Source organism: Saccopteryx bilineata, chromosome 1 (genome assembly GCF_036850765.1).
Source record: "Saccopteryx bilineata isolate mSacBil1 chromosome 1, mSacBil1_pri_phased_curated, whole genome shotgun sequence".
Classification (NCBI taxonomy): domain Eukaryota; kingdom Metazoa; phylum Chordata; class Mammalia; order Chiroptera; family Emballonuridae; genus Saccopteryx; species Saccopteryx bilineata.
The window spans coordinates 342,379,732-342,400,380 of NC_089490.1; the positions used below are offsets into that span (position 1 = coordinate 342,379,732).

Below are 20,649 nucleotides of genomic sequence, written 5' to 3' on the forward strand. Positions count from 1 at the left end.
ATAAAGCCCAATACATCTACTCTTTAAATACAGCTAGTGCTTGACTTACGACCACGATTGGTTCTGACAGTCCGGTCGTAACACGATTTGGTCGTAAGTTGAGTAGGCCATATGTACAGTACTGTGAAATGATGTTATAAAAATCTTTAAGTAATATTTTATCATAATTTTCTTTCATTATTTTATATGTCATAATTTTCTTTGTTCATTTTATGCCATTTGTATCATCTCTACACCATTTTGTTTCTTATTTTTACATTCGTCAGGTTTAAGTACAACACTACATTACCAGTACAACTGGTTTAATATTTGCAAAGACAATTTCCTCTTGGTAGACATCTTGGGAGGGGTTTGATGAAAAATATCCAAGACACAAAACACAAATTGCTGTACCGAGGCTGGGATAACAGTTGAAATGGTGCATGCAGAGATGGTAGGGCTGCCGGAAGCTGGTCCGCACTGCTGTACGCCCAGCTGGGCAATGTTTGTTGCTGCCAGACGTGGAGCAGTCGTGGCTAGTGATTGTGGTCGTAAAGTCAAATGGTCATAAGTTGTATAGGTCATTAAGTCGATCAATATTTGTATGTTAATTACATATAATGAATATAAGTACATTTAATAATAATTTTTTTCTCTTTTTTCACCAAGGACAGATTAGAGCATATACTAAAAAACAACTTTTTAATGTAAGTAGATGTTATACTTTCTCTGAACTTTATTCATACTTTATATCATATTTATCACACTATATTACATTTTTTGTTTATATATCTGCTTATCACACTACCTAAACTCAAGGAAGGCCCATGTTTTAATTATTTTTATAGCTCTTATATCTGGTTCATAGTTGATAATGAATGTTTCATGAATAAATAAATAAACTATAGCAAAACAAATAAACATAGTAATTATTAACTATATTGATACAATTCAAATAATAACTTTAGTAATCAAAATTTAGCTTATTAAAAAACAAACTTAAAACACATACCTGTAATGTCTGCTTCTCAGTTTTTTTGTTTCTTTTTTTTCTTTACCTTCCTTGCTGAAATCTGATAATATATTATCAATATTTTTGCCACTTCTTTTTAAAGCATTACACATATATTGCTTCATTTCCACTATAATTCTATTCGAATGGTACTTGATAATTGGACTGGTTGTTTATTTTAACCATGTTAATCAGATAGGCATATAAGACTTAGTATTTAATGTATTGCAGTGTGTATAGATAGGAAGCAAGTTTGATACTAGAAGAGTAGAAAAATGTTTCTGAAAATAAGTTGAGATCATTATTCACTTGCAGTTTTTAGATTTAGGAAGTTTTTGTTCTAACAAAGATTTCAACCTGTCCTAGAGGAGGGGAATAAAAAACTTGGCAGATTGACCAAGTTCAGAATTTCAGGTGTCAGCCTAGCCCTAGACCATCAGGCTACAAGTTAAAAGTGATGAGTTGCTGAGCCTGAATGCATAGCAAGGCCACAGAGGTGGGATCAGAGAAGGAGGCAACAATCAGCAGCCCTGTGATAGAGAATCGAAAGGCAGTAAAGTATAAGTGAAGGCTTTTGAGGTTTTTTCTTTCACTTAAATTTATATTGGTTTTTTGTTTGTTTGTTTTTTTAGAGAGGAGGGGGGAGAGAGAGAGAGAGAAAGAAGGGGGAGGAACAAGAAGCATCAACTCCCATACATGCCTTGACCAGGCAAGCCAGGGTTTTGAACCGGCAACCTCAGTGTTTCCAGGTTGACACTTTATCCACTGCGCCACCACTGGTCAGGCTTAAATTTATATTGAGTACTTAATATGTGTCAGGCATTGTTCTAGTATCTAAAAACTATCTTTTTTTTTTCTGCTTCTGAGGTTTTATTAACATGACTTTTTAAAAACATGCATCCATACCACAGTGGAAGGAGAGAATGGAAAAAGAGAGGGAAGGGAGGGGACGGAAGGGCAGGGGGAAGGAATTCTGCTCTTGGTAATAAACCCCAGGTTCTTCCCATCATGAATTCTGTAGTCCCACAGAGAAACATGCTCCTTAAAAACCCTGTGCCACTTTTTTAGTACGATCTTCTTCCAACAGTACCAGTTTAGGCTGTGATCAACTTCTTAGGTCCTGGATGGCGTCACCAGTGTTTACTTCTTACGGACCTTCCCCTGACCACTGTAGCATACAGCCTCAATCATCCTGTCTGGAGCTTGAATCGCTTAGAACAGGGGTTCTAAGTGATGAGAACCTTTTTATACCTACCGCCCACTTTTTTTTTTCCTACCACCCACTTTTGTATCTCTGTTAGTAGTAAAATTTTCTAACTGCCCACCAGTTCCACAGTAATGGTGATTTATAAAGTAGAGAAGTAACTTTACTTTATAAAATTTATAAAGCAGAGTTACAGCAAGTTAAAGCATATAATAATTACTTACAAAGTACTTTATGTTGGATTTTCGCTAAGTTTGGCAGAATAAATCTTTATAAAACAACTTACTCTAGTTAAGTCTATCTTTTTATTTATACTTTGTTTGCTCCACTACCATCCCCCATGAAAGCTGGAACATCCACTAGTGGGCGGTGGGGACCAGGATGACTACCACTGGCCTCGAACCTGCCAGCACCACAATCTGCTTGCCCTAGAGCAGAGCCAGGGCCATAAAAACTGTGTTAAAGCTGTAAACAAAGCAGATTAAATTCTCTGCCTTCACTGAGCTCACATTTCTGGTGGAGGTAATAATAGCGAAGGAACAAGATAAGTAAGTAAAACATGCATTTTGTAAGAAAGAATAATATTAAGGAGAAAAAGCCCAGAGAAGAAAAAGTAGGCAGAGAAGACAAAAGAATGAGATAGATTTTTTTTAGATATTATAACAGGGAAGATCTCACTGAGCTGATATCTGAGTAAAGTGAAAGAACTAGCTGTATGGATATGTGAGAAAAGAATATTCCAGGCAGAGGGAATAGGAAGTACAAAGGCCCTGAGATTGGAGCATCCTGATGTGTTCAAGTACTAGTGAAGAGTGAGTAAGGACAAGGATAGTAGAAAATAAGGTAGGAAACGAAGGAGGTGGGAAAAGCACTTACAGCCTTTTAGGTCACCTTTTAGGAGTTTGGGTTTGTACTTGGATGAGGTGGGGAAGCCACTGAAAGGTTCTCTGCAGAGGGCTGACAAGATCTGAATTGAACTTAACAGGATCACTCTTGCTGCTTGTTAAGAATAAGCTGTAGTAGGACAAAAGTGAGAGCAGAAAGCCAACTAGATTATTATAGTCACCTAGGTGAGAGGAAATGGTTTGGATTATGTATTAGAGTTCTCCAGAGAAATGAGACCAACATGCATATAGAGAAAGATTTATTTAAGGAATCAGCTTACCCACTTGTGGAGGTTTGACAAATTCCAAATATGATAGAGCAGTCCAGCAGGCTGGAGGCACAGGGAAGGGGGTTGCAGTTAGAATCCAAAGGCCGCCCTGGCCGGTTGGCTCAGTGGTAGAGCGTCGGCCTGGCGTGCAGGAGTCCCAGGTTCAATTCCTGGCCAGGGCACACAGGAGAAGTGTCCATCTGCTTCTTCACCCCTCCCCTTCTCCTTCTTCTCTCTCTCTTCCCCTCCCGCAGCCAAGGCTCCATTGGAGCAAAGTTTGCCCAGGTGCTGAGGATGGCTCTGTGGCCTCTGCCTCAGGCGCTGGGATGGCTGTGGATACAACAGAGCGATGCCCCGGATGGGCAGAACATCGCCCCCTGGTGGGCCTGCTGGGTGGATCCCGGTCAGGCGCATGCGGGAGTCTGTCTGACTGCTCCCTGTTTCCAGCTTCGGAAAAATACAAAAAAAAAAAAAAAAATCCAAAGGCCGCCTGGCCAGATGGTGGTACAGTGAATAGAGCATCAAACTGGGACACAGAGGACCCAGGTTCATAACCCCAAGGTCACCAGCTTGAGCACCGGCTCATCCAGCTTGAGGGCGGGCTCACCCGGCTTGAGCGCGGGATCTCTGGCTTGAGCCCAAGGTTGCCGACTTGAGCAAGGGGTCACTCTGCTGTAGCCCCCCTGTCAAGGCACATAAGAGAAAGCAATCAATGAACTCCTAAGGTGCCACAATGAAGAATTGGTGTTTCTCATTTCTCTCCCTTCCTGCCTATCTGTCCCTGTCTGTCCTTCTCAGTCTCTCTCTGTCTCTGTCACACACACACACACACACACACACACACACACACACACACACACAAAGGAATCCAACGGCAATTTGCAGCAGAATTCCTTCTTGGGGGAGGCCAGTATTCTATTAAGACCTCTAACTGCTTTACTCAGGGTAAACAGAGTTAAATGTTAATCTCATTAAAAAAAAAAAAAACCTTTACAGAAACATCCTAAATAATGTTTGATTAAATATCTGAGTACCATAGCCCAGCAAAATTGACACATAAAATTAACCATCACAGACCAGAATAGTGGCAATGGAGGTAGAGAGAAATTGTTCTATTCTGTGTGTGTGTGTGTGTGTACTTTTGTATTTTTTTGTATTTTTCTGAAGTTGGAAACAGGGAGGCAGTCAGACAGACTCCTACATGCTCCCGACCAGGATCCACCCGGCACACCCACCAGGAGGTGATGCTCTGCCCATCCGGGGCATCGCTCTGTTGCAACCAGAGCCATCCCAGCGCCTGAGGCAGAGGCCACAGAGCCATCCTCAGCGCCCAGGCCAACTTTGCTCCAATGGAGCCTTGGCTGCAGGAAGGGAAGAGAGGGACAGAGAGGAAGGAGAGGGGGAGGGGTGGAGGAGCAGATGGGCGCCTCTACCACTGAGCCAACTGGCCAAGTCCTATTCTGAATATATTTTAAAGATAGAGCAAACAGAACTTGCTGAGCATGAGAAAGAGGAGAACACAGATGACTTCAGTACATTTGTCTTATACAGCTGTGAGAATGGAGTTGCCATTTAACTAAAATTGGGAAAGTGTGAGAGTAGCAGGGGGTTGTGGGGAAGAGGGATGGTATCAGGATCATCATCAGGTATCAGATTGAGAAGCTTTTCAGACATCCCATTGCAGTTGCTGGGTAGGCAGATCGAGTTCATAGGTCTGGAGTTTATAGGAGGGTTCTGGACATAAGCATATTGATCAAAGTAGTAATTAAGTAGGTATGGAAAGAAATTATTTGGGCATCCCAATAAATCTGTGCTGGTGACAGAAAATGAGAGAGAAGATCTTAAGAGAAGTAATGTGGTTCCTATCTAATCAATTAGATCTTAGATAGGGAAAAATTATATCTACCATTTATTGAATATTTGCCATGGGCCATTAATAAACTTTACATATATTAGTGGTTCATTTTATCTTCACAACAACTCTGTGAGTAGTTACTATTGCCCTTCTACAGATAAAGAATCAACTGAAAGAGATAAGCAAGTAAAAGATGAAATAGAGATCCAAACTCACATTCATCTGATTTTAGAGCTTTCAACCGCTATACATCCCATATGTGAAAGGGCACTGAGATTAATGCTAAAGTAGTTGTAGCTCCCCAGTGTCCTTAAGACCCTTATGTATCACTCAGCTGGTGTGCTTTGGAGTCCATGTCTGTAAAATACTAAAATTGAGAGACGATCTCATTGGCTGTGCCATTACCATCATTCCACACAGCACAAGTCATAGTTAAGGTTTAAATTTATATGTGTGATTATTTGTTTAGTATCTATCACCTCCATGTGGTCGGGGGGTGGGGTGGGGGGTGTTTGTTTTGCTACTGTTATAACCCCAGTGCTTAACCCAGTGCCTCTAACAGGAATTCAATAAATGTCTGTTGAATAACTGAGTGAATTAATAAATAACATTTTAGTAACCATGGGGGTGAGGGTATTCTCCTTTAGTCTAAGTCCTCTCTATGAGGTTTTCTATTCATTCCCATCACTGTTTACTTTAGACATAGAGTATAGTGAACAATGTGAGGACCTGCATTCTAATCCTGCCTCTGCCATTTATTAGCCATTATTGAATTTTTCAGCAAATATTGATCAGCTACCTACTATGACTGTGCTAGTCTTTGCAGACTTGGTAGTGAAAATGGGCATGGATTTGTCCTGTTATGACATTTAAAATCTATTTAAAAAAAAAAGATGGCCTGACCTGTGGTGGTGCAGTGGATAAAGCGTTGACCTGGAAATGCTGAGGTCGCCTGTTCGAACCCTGGGCTTGCCTGGTCAAGGTACATATAGGAGTTGATGCTTCCAGCTCCAACTCCCCTTCTCTCTCTGTCTCTCCCTGTCCTCTCTAAAAAAATGAATAAAAAAAAAGATGAATTGTTCAATATTTGCCTGAATAACTATTTAATTACAACTGTGAACCTGATTAATAGTACATTTTTAACCTTTCTGAACTTCAGTTCTCTCGTCCCATGTCTGTCTTATATTGTTGAAAGGACCAAATGACTACTGCTGAAGCAGTACGTCCAACTAGGTAACTTGAAAACACTCCTGCTGCAAACCATGTAAAGCTGGTAGTTAAAATGTTATAAAATCCTTTTAAATGCATTGTTGAGTTCACTAGAAAGTAAGGGACATTCGGGAGCTAGACATGAAGAGGGAAGCGAACATCAGAGGGATATACATAAATAATGTAGTGTGCAGAGGGAGAGGGGTTTGCTAGTCTTTGAAACCAGAGATTTTAACAGCATGAGAGGGCATCAGGACAGGAGCCACAGGCACGATGAATTTGAACTGAAATGCTGCTTGAGATATACACACCCACACACACAGACAAGAGACCATATGACTGTATTCTTAGATTTCAGTGTATTCTTGACTACTTAGTATAATTGTTTCACGTAAAAACATATTATTTTAAAGGTTTGTGTAGTGATTTAATTTAGCCTTTGTCAAGCAGAAATAGAATTCAGTTATTTTACATTTACTTTATAGTATGAAGGTTTTTAAAATGTTGAGTCCTTAAGTTTTTACTTGGTCTTCATTGAGCTGTGTGAATTTGAGGCAAAGAATGCTAATAATGATCTATCTCTTCAGCATAACAGTTTTACCCCAATAGCTTCATAATAATTTTCTTCATTCAGCAATAAAAAAATTTGAAACATGAAGGTGTTTTGATACTGTATCATGTAGTTTCACAATATCTTCTCCTTTCCTCAAAGCACTTTGGAAATAGTTTCAGGGAAGCAGAAGAAATGTTCTCCATACATATCAAGAAAAATTAGTAGAGAGAGTTGTTGAAGGCCATTAGGGAGATTCAGTATCAGAACTGTAACTAACTGAAAGCTCTGCTCAGCTTAAGGTGTGGAGGGAGTAGGGCAGAAGATCCAGAATGACAGGAGACATTTGGACGTGAGAGTGATTTTTCTTAAAAATGTAACATAACATCAATGGCAAAAAAAAAAACCTTTATGTGTGTGTGTGTGTGAGAGAGAGACAGAGAGAGAGAGAGAGACAGACAGACAGAGACAGAGAGAGGGACAGACAGAAAGGGAGAGAGATGAGAAGCATCAATTCTTCGTTGCAGCACCTTAGCTGTTCATTGATTGCATTCTCATATGTGCCTTGACCAGGGGACTACAGCAGACCGAGTGACCCCTCACTCAAGCAAGCAGCCTTGGGCTCAAGCTGGTGAGCCTTGCTCAAACCAGATGAGCCTGTGCTCAAGCTGGTGACCTCGGGATTTCAAGTCTGGGTCCTTCACATCCAGTTCGACGCTCTATCAGACCGCGCCACTGCCTGGTCACACGCAAAAAGAACCTTTTTGATTGCTCTTATATTTCTCAATATAATGAGTACATCATTTCAAGTAATGATGGAAAAGAACAAGAGGATATCTAAGCAGAAAAGAACTTTAGGTAGTATAATCCAATCTCCTTTTTTACAGGTGAAAATGCTTAATTTTTTAGTGTTTGTATAGCACATTATAAAAAGTTTACAAAATGCCTCCATTAAGGTGAAGTGATTACAGATCTAGTAAATGGTGATAGAGTGTGAGGGAAAACCCAGATCTTTTGTTTTCATTGAACATATGAAACTCCACGTGGTTTAGGCATTATCATAGCAGTTAGAAGCTTAGACTCTGGAGTCAACACATCAGGGTTTACTAGTTACTTACACGAGTCATTCTTGGCAAGTTATTGATCCTCTAAGTCTAAGCAGCAGTTTCCCTTCTGTAAGATGCTTGTTTAAAAATTATTACTACCGCCAAAACCAACACCATTCTTAGCTTAGACATGAACTGTTATTCAGTACTAGATTTTTAATTTGAATAGAATTTTCATCTTATAAAAAATTTACCACCCAAAACATAACTTTGTGGGCTTTATTTGTACTGTAACACACAACTCTTTCTGATGAATTATAGTATGAAATTTATTTTTGCATCAGAGAATAAGTTTGTGTTGGGTAAGTTATTTTTTCAGCTCAAAGTTGTTAGAAACTTTGTGGTCAGAGAAATGGCACCGTGAGGGACACTTCTGATCTCTCCCCTTGAAATTTCAACAAATTCAACAACTAAACACAGAGAAAAAAATTTCAGGAGCACCTGAAATGTACACACCACAGACAAAGGTATGAGTGGGTGAAAAGGTGGCTGAATATATAATCCACTCTGAAGGAAATAAGATGGAGAACAGGGTATTTCACTTTCCTCACTGATATGAGGGAGGGGCTCTTTTGTTTGGAGCTTAGCAAGGTGGAGGGTCTGAGGCAGAGGGAAGGAGCTGACTTAGGGTGGATACTCAAGCAGAAGAGAGAATACACCAGCTCTGCCTGAGATCACGGATGCAGGGCACGCACACAGGCAGCGGGCTCCACCTAAAATTACCAGTGCAGGGTATCCACGTGAGCCGGTGCCAGCATCTTTGTGCACTCCCGGCTCCACCTAGCATCACCAGCATGGGCACGCACACGTGGGCCAGAGTTCTTAGCTTGAGATTATCACTGGTAGGCACTTGCATGGGCTGTTGCCAGCATCTTTGTGCATTCCCGCCTCCACAATCACCATCGTGGGGCACGCACATGGGCCAAAATCCTTGGCCTGAGACTGCTGAGGCTGGGTGCCTTCATTGGCCAATGCGGACTTCTGAGTGCATTCCTGGCACTGACTGAGATCATAGGCGCTGGGTGCCTGAGTGGGCAGGTGTAGGCCTCTGCATTGCTGGAGTGGTGGGACACATACATGGCTTACTACAGGCTACCAAGCAATGCACAAGGGAGAAGCTGTGGAGATTAGACCTGCATCACACTGAGGTATGCTCAACCTGCCTGCGGGCCCATAGAAAGGCACTTGATCTGCAGTCAATTCCCAGCCCTGCCTGCTCCCGCTGGCAGCTCAGGTTGCCACTGCCTTACCCAGAACTGTGCTTTGAATGGTACTGAAGGAAGGACCTGGCTGCTCTTAGAGCCTCTTGCTCTGCAGACAGTGGCTAGGGTGAACCTTACAGCTAAGTCCTCAGGAGGCTACCTCAGGTGGGAGGGACGTGGGGAGAGGCACCTAGAAAACTGAGACTCCCATTGTCAGAGCCTTAAAGCCCTAACAAGCACCACCTACCAACGGTACTGAGGCCCAGCCTATGTCATTGCCATAGCGACACACCAGCAGACCTCTGCCCAAGGTCCCCACAGGGGCAAAACTTTTAATATAGTGCCACCTTATGGGAAAAAAAAGGAAGAAGTTACCTCTCAAAACCAGAAAAAAACTATATTTATATAACTTCTTTTAAAATTTTGGTCATTTTATCTTCTTTTATCCTTTTCCTTTTGAACTTCATTATCCATAGTTATTACATTTTTCTTTTTTTTTTTTTTTTTTTAATTTTTCTGAAGCTGGAAACAGAGAGAGACAGACAGACTCCCGCATGCACCCGACCGGGATCCACCCAGCACGCCCACCAGGGGCGACGCTCTGCCCACCAGGGGGCGATGCTCTGCCCATCCTGGGCGTCGCCATGTTGCGACCAGAGCCACTCTAGCGCCTGGGGCAGAGGCCACAGAGCCATCCCCAGCACCCGGGCCATCTTTGCTCCAATGGAGCCTTGGCTGCGGAAGGGGAAGAGAGAGACAGAGAGGAAAGTGCGGCGGAGGGGTGGAGAAGCAAATGGGCGCTTCTCCTGTGTGCCCTGGCCGGAATCGAACCCGGGTGCTCCGCACGCTAGGCCGACGCTCTACCGCTGAGCCAACCGGCCAGGGCTACATTTTTCATTCTTGTTTTTTGTGAGAGTTTCATTTCAGAAACCTTTACTTCTTTTGTTGTTGTTGTTGTTTTTGTTCCTTTTCCCCCTCACTCTTCTCCCTATTTATTTCCTTCCTTGTTTTTTCTTTTCTTTTTCTCTCATTCAATCATTTATCATCAAATTATTATATTTTGGACTCATATTTTTCTTTGTGGCATTTTGCTTGTTTTTTACTCCACTTTTTATCTCTTTTATCATTTTCCTCAGTCCCTGCTCCATGTTCTCTGTTGTTTTTCTTCCACTTATCATTATAAAATTTTCATTTTTACACTGTATTTTTTCAATTTTTATTTTATTTTAATTATCTCTTATTAGTGTTATTAACAATACCACTCTCAAATTCCATTAAGGAAAAAGAAATCAAATATCATGGATACAAAAGATAGAGATGTACTTAGATAGATGATGAAAAATCTCTAGAAAAAAATTCAATTACTTGGAAACCTTGAAGTTAAATGACAGAGAATTCAAAATTGAAGTCCTAAAAATATTCAGTGAAATACAAGAAAGCTCAGAAAGGCTATTTAGATAACTCAAAAAACAATTTAATGAACAAAAAGAATACTTCACCAAGGAAATTGAAACCATAAAAAGGAACCATACAGATGAAAAACTCAATACATAAACTGAAAAATGAGGTAACGAGCTTAGCTAATAGAACAGGCTAGATAGAGAATTAGTGACATAGAAGACATGCAATTAGAAGACAGGCAACTAGAGATACTACAAAGAGAAGAGAAGAGAGACTCACAAATTTTAAAAAATGAAAAAGCCCTACAGGAATTGTCTGATTCCATCAGAAAGAGCAACATAAGAATAATGGGTATATCAGGAGAACAGAGAGAAAAAGGAATGGAAAACATATTCAAACAAATAATCAATGAGAATTTCCCAATCCTGTGGAAAGAATTAGAGCCTCGAATCTAAGAAGCAAACAGAACACCAAGTTACCTTAACTCAAACAGATCTACTCCAAGGCACATCTTAATGAAATTATCACAAACCAATGACAAAGAAAAAATCCTCAAGGCAGCCAGGGAAAAGAAAAATACAACATATAGTGGAAGGCCCATTAAGCTATTATCAGATTTCTCAGCAGAAACTTTACAAGCCAGAAAAAGTGGACCCCAATATTTAAAGTACTGTACTGAAAGAGAGGAACTTCCAGCCAAGAATAGTATATCCATCAAAGCTATCCTTCAAATATGAAGGGGAAATAAAAACATTCATAAAAATAGAGAAGATGAGGGAATTTACTACCAGAAAACCCCCACTTCAGGAAATACTAAAGGGGATTATCTGGCCAAATACAAAGAACAAAACAAAACAAAATCACAAGTAAAAGCTTCAACAAGATCACAATAAAAGCCCGAATAATCTGTGATAACAAAAACAAAAAAGGGGGGAAGACAAAGATTAGCAGTAGCAAAGGATGGAGTACAGAAGCACTCATGAGATAATGTACTACAATGAATATGATATATATTCTTTTAATTACCTAATGGTAACCACCCCTGAAAAAAACACTACAGAAACACATGGCTTAAAAAAGAAGAAATGGAGGAAAGAAGTATGGAATACAACCAAACAAATGACAGAAAAACAAAAGAGAAGAACCAAACAAGAAACAGAGCTATCAGAAAGCAATATATAAAATGGCAATAGGAAACCTTCAAGTGTCAATAATTACATTAAATGTAAATGGATAAAACTCACCATCTAATAAGCTACAAGAACAAAAACAGATTCAAAGTAAAAGGTTGGAAAACGATTCTCCAAGCAAATAATATCCAAGGAAAAGCAGGTGTAGCTATACTCATATCTGACAACACTGACTACAGGAAAGAAAAGGTAATCAGAGACAAAAATGGTCATTTCATAATGATAAAGGGGATATTGAATCAAGAAGACATAATACGTCTTCATATATATGCACCAAATCAGGGAGCACCAAAGTATATAAGACATCTACTACCTGATCTAAACATAAAAACTGACAAAAATACAATCATACTTGGAGACCTCAATACACCATTGACAGCTCTAGATCATTCTTCCAAACAGAAAATCAATAAAGAAATAATGGCCTTAAACAAAACACTAGAACAATTGGATATGATAGGCATCTACAGGACATTTTATCCCAAAACATCAGAGTATACATTTTTCTCCAGTGTACACAGAACATTCTCAAGAATTGACCATATATTGGGTCACAAAACTAACATCAACAAATTCAGAAAGATTGAAATTATACCAAGCATATTCTCTGACCATAAAGCTTTGAAACTAGAATTCAACTGCAAAAAAGAAGTAAACAAACCCACAAATATGTGGAAATTAAACAACATACTTCTAAAAAATGAGTGGGTCAAAGAAGAAATAAAAGCAGAGATCAAAAGATATATACAAACAAAAATGACAAGGACATCAGAATCTCTGGGATGCAGCAAAAGCAGTAATAAGAGGGAAGTTCATATCACTTATATGAACAAATGAGAGAGCCCAAGTGAACAACTTAACATCACATCTTAACGAACTAGAAAAAGAAGAACAAAGGCAACCAAAAACCAGCAGAAGAAAGGAAATAATAAAAATCAGAGCATAAATAAATAGAGAACAGAAAAACTATAGAAAAAAATCCATGAAACAAGGAACTGGTTCTTTGAAAAGATCAGCAAAATTGACAAACCGTTGGCAAGACTCACTAGAGAAAAAAGAGAAAAGACTCATATAAACAAAATCCAAAATGAAAGAGGAGAATTACCACAGATATCATAGATATACAAAGAATTATCACAGAATACTATGATAAACTATATGCCACGAAATTTAACAATCTAGAAGAAATGGATAAATTCCTAGAACAATACAATCTTCCTAGACTGAGTCATGAGGAAGTAGATAGCCTAAACAGACCCATAAGCAGGGAAGAAATAGAAATAACTATCAAAAACCTCCCAAAAAATAAAAGTCTAGGGCCAGATGGCTATACTAGTGAATTCTATCAACATTCAAAGATTTGGTTCCTAGTCTACTCAAAGTCTTCCAAAATATTGAAGAAGAAACAATACTTCCAAACACATTTTATGAGGCCAACATAACCCTCATACCAAAACCTGGCAAGGACAACACAAAAAAAGAAAACTACAGACCAGTATCTCTAATGAATACAAATGCAAAAATTCTAAACAAAATACTAGCAAATAGAATACAACACCACCTTAAAAAAAAATTCACCATGATCAATTGGGATTCATTCCTGAATCACAAGGATAGTTCAACATACGTAAAACAATTAACATAATACACCATATCAACAAAACAAAAACCACATGATCCTATTGATAGATGCAGAAAAGGCATTCAATAAAGTACAACATTTTATGTTTAAAACACTCAACAAAATTGGTATAGAAGGAAAATATCTCAACATAATAAAGGCCATTTATGACAAACCATCAGCTAACATATTAAATGGCAAAAGACTGAAAACTTTTCCTCTAAAATCAGTAACAAGACAAGGCTGCCCACTCTCTCCACTCTTATTCAATAAGAAATAAAAGGTATTCATATTGGAAAAGAAAAAGTATAGGTTTCACTTTTTGCAGATGATATGATCCTGTACATAGAAAACCCCAAAGACTACACAGAAATACTATTAGAAACAATAAACCAATACAGTAAGGTTTCAGGATACAAAATTAATATACAGAAGTCTGTTGCTTTTTAATATGCCAACAATTAAACTTTAGAAAATGAACTCAAAAAAATAATCTCTTTTACAGTTGCAACAAAAAAAATAAAATACCTAGGAATAAACATAACAAAGAATGTAAAGGACCTATATAATGAAAACTACAAAGCATTGTTAAAGGAAATCGAAAAAGAGACACAATGAAATGGAAAAATATTTCTTGTTCTTGGATAAGAAGAATAAATATAGTCAAAATGACCATATTACTCAAAGCAATATACAGATTTACTGCAATTACCATCAAAATTCCAATGTCATTTTTTTAAAGAAATGGAGCAAAAAATCATCAGGGTTATATGGAACTATAAAAAACCCCGAATAGCCAAAGTAATCCTGAGGGGGGAAAAACGAAGCTATGAGCATTACAATACCTGACTTCAAATTATACTACAGAGCCACAATAATCAAAATAGCATGGTATTGGCAGAAAAATAGACACTCAGACCAATGGAACAGAATAGAGAACCCAGAAATAAATCCACATATTATATATATGGTCAAATCATCTTCGATAAATGAGCCAAAAACACAGTGGAGAAAAGAAAGCCTCTTTAATAAATGGTGCTGGGAAAACTGGAGGGCCACGTGCAAAAGAATGAAACTCAACTACAGCTTGTCCCCTTATACTAAAATTAATTCAAAATGGATCAAAGACCTAAATATAAGATCTAAAACAATAAATTATATAGAAGAAAACTAAACTCATGGACCTTGGCCATAAAGAGCACTTTATGAATTTGACTCCCAAGGCAAGGGAAGTGAAGGCAAAGATAAATGAATGGGACCACATCAGACTAAGAAGCTTTTGCAAAGCAAAAGAAACTGACAACAAAACAAATAGCCAACTAAATGGGAGGTGATATTTTCAAACAACAGCTCAGATAATGGTCTAATATACAAAATATACAAGAACTCACAAAACTCAACAACAAACAAACAATCCAATAAAAAAAATGGGAAGAGGACATGAACAGACCTTTTTTTTTTTTTTTTTTTTTTTTTTGCATTTCTCTGAAGCTGGAAACAGGGAGAGACAGTCAGACAGACTCCCGCATGCACCCGACCGGGATCCACCCGGCACGCCCACCAGGGGGCGATGCTCTGCCCATCCTGGGCGTCACCATGTTGCGACCAGAGCCACTCTAGCGCCTGGGGCAGAGGCCACAGAGCCCTCCCTAGCGCCCGGGCCATCTTTGCTCCAATGGAGCCTTGGCTGCGGGAGGGGAAGAGAGAGACAGAGAGGAAGGCGCGGCGGAGGGGTGGAGAAGCAAATGGGCGCTTCTCCTTTGTGCCCTGGCCGGGAATCGAACCCGGGTCCTCCGCACGCTAGGCCGACGCTCTACCGCTGAGCCAACTGGCCAGGGCTGAACAGACACTTCTTTTAAGAAGAAATACAAATGGCCAATAGATATATGAAAAGATGCTCATCTTCATTAGCTATTAGAGAATGCAAATCAAAATTACAATGAGATACCACCTCACACCTGTTAGATTAGCTTGTATCAATAAGACAGGTAATAACAAGTGTTGGAGAGGCCGTAGAGAAAAAGGAACCCTCATTCACTGTTGGTGGGAATGTAAAGTAGTACAACCATTATGGAAGAAAGTATACTGGTTCCTCAAAAAATTAAGAATAGAACTACCATATGACCCAGCAATCCCTCTACTGGGAATATACCCCCACAACTCAAAAACATTGGTATGTAAAGACACATGCAGCCCCATGTTCATTGCAGCATTGTTCACAGTGGCCAAGACATGGAAACAACCAAAAAGTCCTTCAATAGAAGATTGGATAAAGAAGATGTGGTACATATATACTATGGAATACTACTCAACCATAAGAAATGATGACATCGGATCACTGACAACAACATGGATGGACTTTGATAACATTATACTGAGTGAAATAGGTAAATTGAAATAAACTAAGAACTGTATGATTCCATACTTTGGTGGGACACAAAATTGAGACTCATGGACAAAGAAAAGAGTGCAGTGGTTACCAGGGGGAGGGGGAGGGAGGAAAAGGAAGGGGTGGAGGAGGGGTGGGACATAAAGAAAACCAAATAAAAGGTGATGGAGGACAATTTGACTTTGGGTGATGGGTGTACAACATAATCAAATGTCAAAATGATGTGAATATGTTTTCTCTAAATCTATGTACTCTAGTTGATCAATGTCACCCCATTAAAATTGTCTAAATAAAATTATAAATTTTTTTAAAAAAAGAAACTTTGTAGAATTTTGTTTTTAATCATCCAAAGTACTGTTGCAGAAGACCTGGGGAAACTGACATTTTCATGTTATTGTTGGACAAAAATTGGTATCCTGTAAAAAGGGTACAATATCTTTCAAAATATAAAACTGCAAATGCAGATACCCTTTTATTCAATGGTTTCATTTTTTATTTGCAAAATAAGTATTAGAATCATTTGTAATAGTATAAAAATTTATACGGCTCATTTTCTTCATGCAGTTTTCTGTTCAGATGTTGCCAACTCTGAGGCCTGTCTTGACCATCTTTTCTGAAATAGCACCCTCAGTCATCCTCTGTCTTCTTACCTTGCTTCATTTTTCTTCATAGCATCAATAACCCCCTGGCATCATATTATTTCTGTTTATTTATCTTTCTCCCCACTTCCCACCCCATTACACACACACACACACACACACACATGAATACTAGCACCATAAAGGCAGGATCTTTAGTTTTATTTACTGTATCTTCAGTGCCTAGAATAATGCCTAGCACATATCAATAGTAGTGTTCAACATATGTTTGTTGGGTGAATAGTAAATGAATGAACAATGGCTTTACAGAAAGATTTTTGCTCTTCCAGCCTCTGTATTTTGCACCTTTTACTATGGCATTGGCATAGCATGAGTTTAGAGAAATCTTGACTTGTGTGACTAGCTCCTCTGTGAACATTGCAAGTAGATCAGGACTGGGGTTACTGAATGGCTACTTCTCTTCATGCTGATAGGACTCTCATAGGATCAGATCAACCTTATTTTCTTATTACTTAGTAATCATGTGATATGCATTTATTATCTCAAAGAATGTATGGAAATAGGCCTTCTTTAGTTTTCAAGTGAACTAGATTAATAACAGCCCATTGCATTGACCTTCCTCTGCTTTTACCATTTTTCTCCAGTATCTCTTATACTGAGGCCGTGGAAATCTTACAGCATGCGTCCCAGAACTTCACCTTCACCCCAGAGGTAGGGTGTGTGTGTATGTATGTGTGTAAATATGTTTTCCTCATCATTATTTAGCATACTATTATTAACAGTGTGCAGGATTTGCTCATCTGTGCATTGGCTTTTATTTATTTATTTGCATTGGCTTTTTTTTAATGTTTGCTCAACCTTGTTGAAATATTTAGACTGAAAAATAATTTTGAAGTCAAATTATATGATTTGGAATAGCAGTGACTCAAAGGATTATAAAGAAGTTTCCCAAGTTTAAGAAGATGATTTAAAAAGAATGATAATCATAGACTATTAGAGTAGAAGCAACTAGTTCAGTGTTCCCCGGAGTATATCCTGAATGATGTTAACAGGTGACAAACAAAAGACATTAAATGATCAAGTAAACATTAAATAAGTTTCTTTTTCTGTTGAACTTTATAGAGTCTTCTAATTTTTTATCCACTTTAGAAAACACTGAATTGTTTTGGGCCTCTTTTTTTCTTAAGAACTCCTTTATTTTATTGGCGAGGATATAGGTCTGAAGAGGCCACATGATTCATCAGTGAGCATGCACGTGTTAGAGGCAAGTCTCATTCCTATGCCAGTAATTCTTTCCTGTAATTAAGATATTGCCAAACAAGTGGGAGTATTAAGATAATATGAAGAATGTAATGCCTTTCTCTTTAAACTATTCCTTATACCAGTCCCAACCCCAACAATGTCAGATTCTCTTATAATAGTACCCTGTGCTTATTTTACTTGCAATCAACTAATTACTTAGAATAATTTTGTATGTAATGTTTCCTGTTCTGGAAGCTTCATGAAGTCAAGTATCCAATACCTAGCATGGTTCCTGAGATTTAACAGGCACATTAGTATTTGCTGAATAAATAAATGAGTGGCATTTTAAATATTGATCAAAGAGCATCTGATATATCAGTTGACTCTTTTATTTAAAAAAATTCACTGAGAACAGCCATCTATCCGAAGACAGACTCAATATTAGAAATATTATCTTTCGTCATTTAATTTCCTGAGACTTAGGAACAGTAACTGTAGACAAAGCTCTAGGCAATATTAATAAAAGCAATGATTCTGAGGTCAGTTTTTATACTCTTTGGAAAGTGTACTTTGTTTTCCTGCAGATGCCATTCCTCTGTGAACTGCTGCTCCCTGAGACAGGCAAAGAGCACAGTGTTTATCTACTGGCAGGAGCTTTCTTCTTTCCAGGCCTTTGGATGTTCTTGCTAACACATATCTCTCTCTAGTTCAGTTATCTGTATAACCTCAGCGGACAGATCCACGCATCACTGATCCTCAGGGAGAGCATCAGATCCTGCATTCTGCATTTCAGCTCCGTCTTCTCCTTTGGTGATTTTTTTTCTCTCATTGCAGTGGGGTGCTGATCTACAGACTGAACATGAAAAGTACCTGGTGAAGTACTGTGGCAACATACCAGTCTTTGTCATTAATTATCCGTTAGCACTCAAGCCTTTCTACATGAGGGATAATGAAGACGGGCCTCAGAACACAGTAAGGAAAGACACTAAATAAAGCAGGGTTAGTTTATCTCAGAGTCCAGGTTTTTCCCTTGACTTAATTTTAAATTATCCTTTAATATATTTTCTTAAATCAAATCCATCACTCTACATCTCTCCAAATGATAAAAGTTTTTCAAAGGCATCTATCTCTAAAAGTGTTCCCAAAGAAGGTCTCAATTTTCTATAAACATACTTTCTCATTTCTATGGCAAACATGTCCTTTGTTTAGCAGATGCAAATTGTTTTGTTTTTTAAATAACCGAGAGGGTAGCAGTGGCGGAGTACTACAGAGTACCAGATAGGAGACTGGGGGCCAGGGGGTGCTGGACAAGAAAGGGCTGCAGTGGCAGAGGAGGGCCACCTCACTGGTGGGGCTCTCAACAGAAACAGTGAGGGGCGGGCTCAGGACTGCAGATGTCCGGGCAGAGTCTCCTGTCCATTCTCTTCTATCTCTTCTCTTGCTGTTCCTCTTTAGCCTTTCTTACCCTCCGTTCTTTTTTCACCCTTTATTGCTTTTTTATTGTTCTCGTTTACTTTTTTTTTTGGTCTCTTTGCTCCTTTATACAGTAGCACTATGTGAAATAAGAATATATATATTTGACTCTTTAAATATTTATTGAATAGTTTTATACTTAATACCATTAACGATAAAAGTCTATCATACAAATATATTATGTTTATCTCAGAAAAGGCCCAAAAACTAAACTGTACTATTTGCCACTTTTCATTTGTCTTTAGTTAAATACAAGTTGAAAAATGTAGGTGAGGGCCTACTAGTAAACAAAATGTCCCCATTTTAGGTTATCTCTTAGAATGTATTTCCTGTTTACTCTTACCATATTATGAAAACAATAGTAGCTACCAGTCAATAGACCCTGTGAGGCCAGCATGACCACAAGTTCCGGAACAGCCTTGCCAAGAAGGTTGTTCTTTCTTTCTTTTTAGAGATGAAAAACTGGGTGCAGGGGAAACATAATGCTTCCCAAGGCTTTGAGGTAGTAAGTGATAGTGAGTAGTCAGTCCTGAGGGCCTCCACTCTGAAGTCTGTGTTCTCTCACTCCCTGTCTCATTGCCTTAGCACTGCAAATACCAATTATAGTTTAGCCATTGACTCTACTTGTCCCTGCCTTTCAAGCAGCAGTCTTCACATCCAATGAGCCACACAATTAATTTGTGATTCTTAGTTTTTCTTTTCCCTATCAATCCCCTGGTATAATTGATTTTGAGAAATGAATTGGCCAACAGGTTGGCAGCAAAAAATAAGAGAGACTAGGGCAGCGGTTCTCAACCTGTGGGTCACGACCCACAGGTTGAGAACCGTTGGACTAGGGCATAGACTATTAGACATTAAACCTACACCACAAAACAGAGGACTATGAATCTCTTGGCTTTTTTATCACCCCACCCCCATCCCACTTCCACTTCCCCTTCCCCTCCACCCCCCATACACAGACACCATGCACTCTTCTCATATAATTCCCCTCAGTTGAGCACTTTTCATTGATTTGGTTTTGTTCTTAAATAACCCACTTCAGGCTCTCTTTCTCTGTAAAGACTTTCCTGAGTTACTCAGTCACCTTGGGCCTTTCTTTTCTGGATTTCTATAGCATGTAAAGAATTAGTAAAAGTGGTAGCATTATGTTTGTTTTTTGTAGCCTCTATATAAATTTTGCTGTCTCAAATGAAATTCTTCTTCAGGATGACAGTTTTTGAAAACCAGCATGCCATCTATAGCTCATTACACCATCCTTGTAATGTGACTCCCCTCCTCCCCACCCCTGTCATGCCACTGAAGCGGCACTTTCTACAGTCAGTAATAATTATGTTACTATATCCAACAAGTACTTATTTATTTATTTGTTTTTAAGTGAGAGGAGGGGCAGACTCTTGCATGCGCCCCTACCGGGATCCACCCAACAACTGTGTCTAGGGCCAATGCTCAGATCAACCAAACTAT

The 20,649-nt window shown here is 38.9% G+C and overlaps 1 protein-coding gene across 2 annotated transcripts in view; it reads left to right on the plus strand.

Moving 5' to 3' along the window:
- The window catches only part of NARS2 (asparaginyl-tRNA synthetase 2, mitochondrial), a 175,174-nt gene that overhangs the window by 133,796 nt on the left and 20,729 nt on the right, over positions 1 to 20,649 (plus strand). For both annotated transcript variants that reach the window (XM_066249340.1, XM_066249348.1), the window contains 3 exons: positions 649 to 686; positions 17,115 to 17,181; positions 18,547 to 18,684. In XM_066249340.1, the coding sequence (XP_066105437.1) occupies positions 649 to 686; positions 17,115 to 17,181; positions 18,547 to 18,684 (243 nt within the window). The remainder of the gene's footprint in view (positions 1 to 648; positions 687 to 17,114; positions 17,182 to 18,546; positions 18,685 to 20,649) is intronic.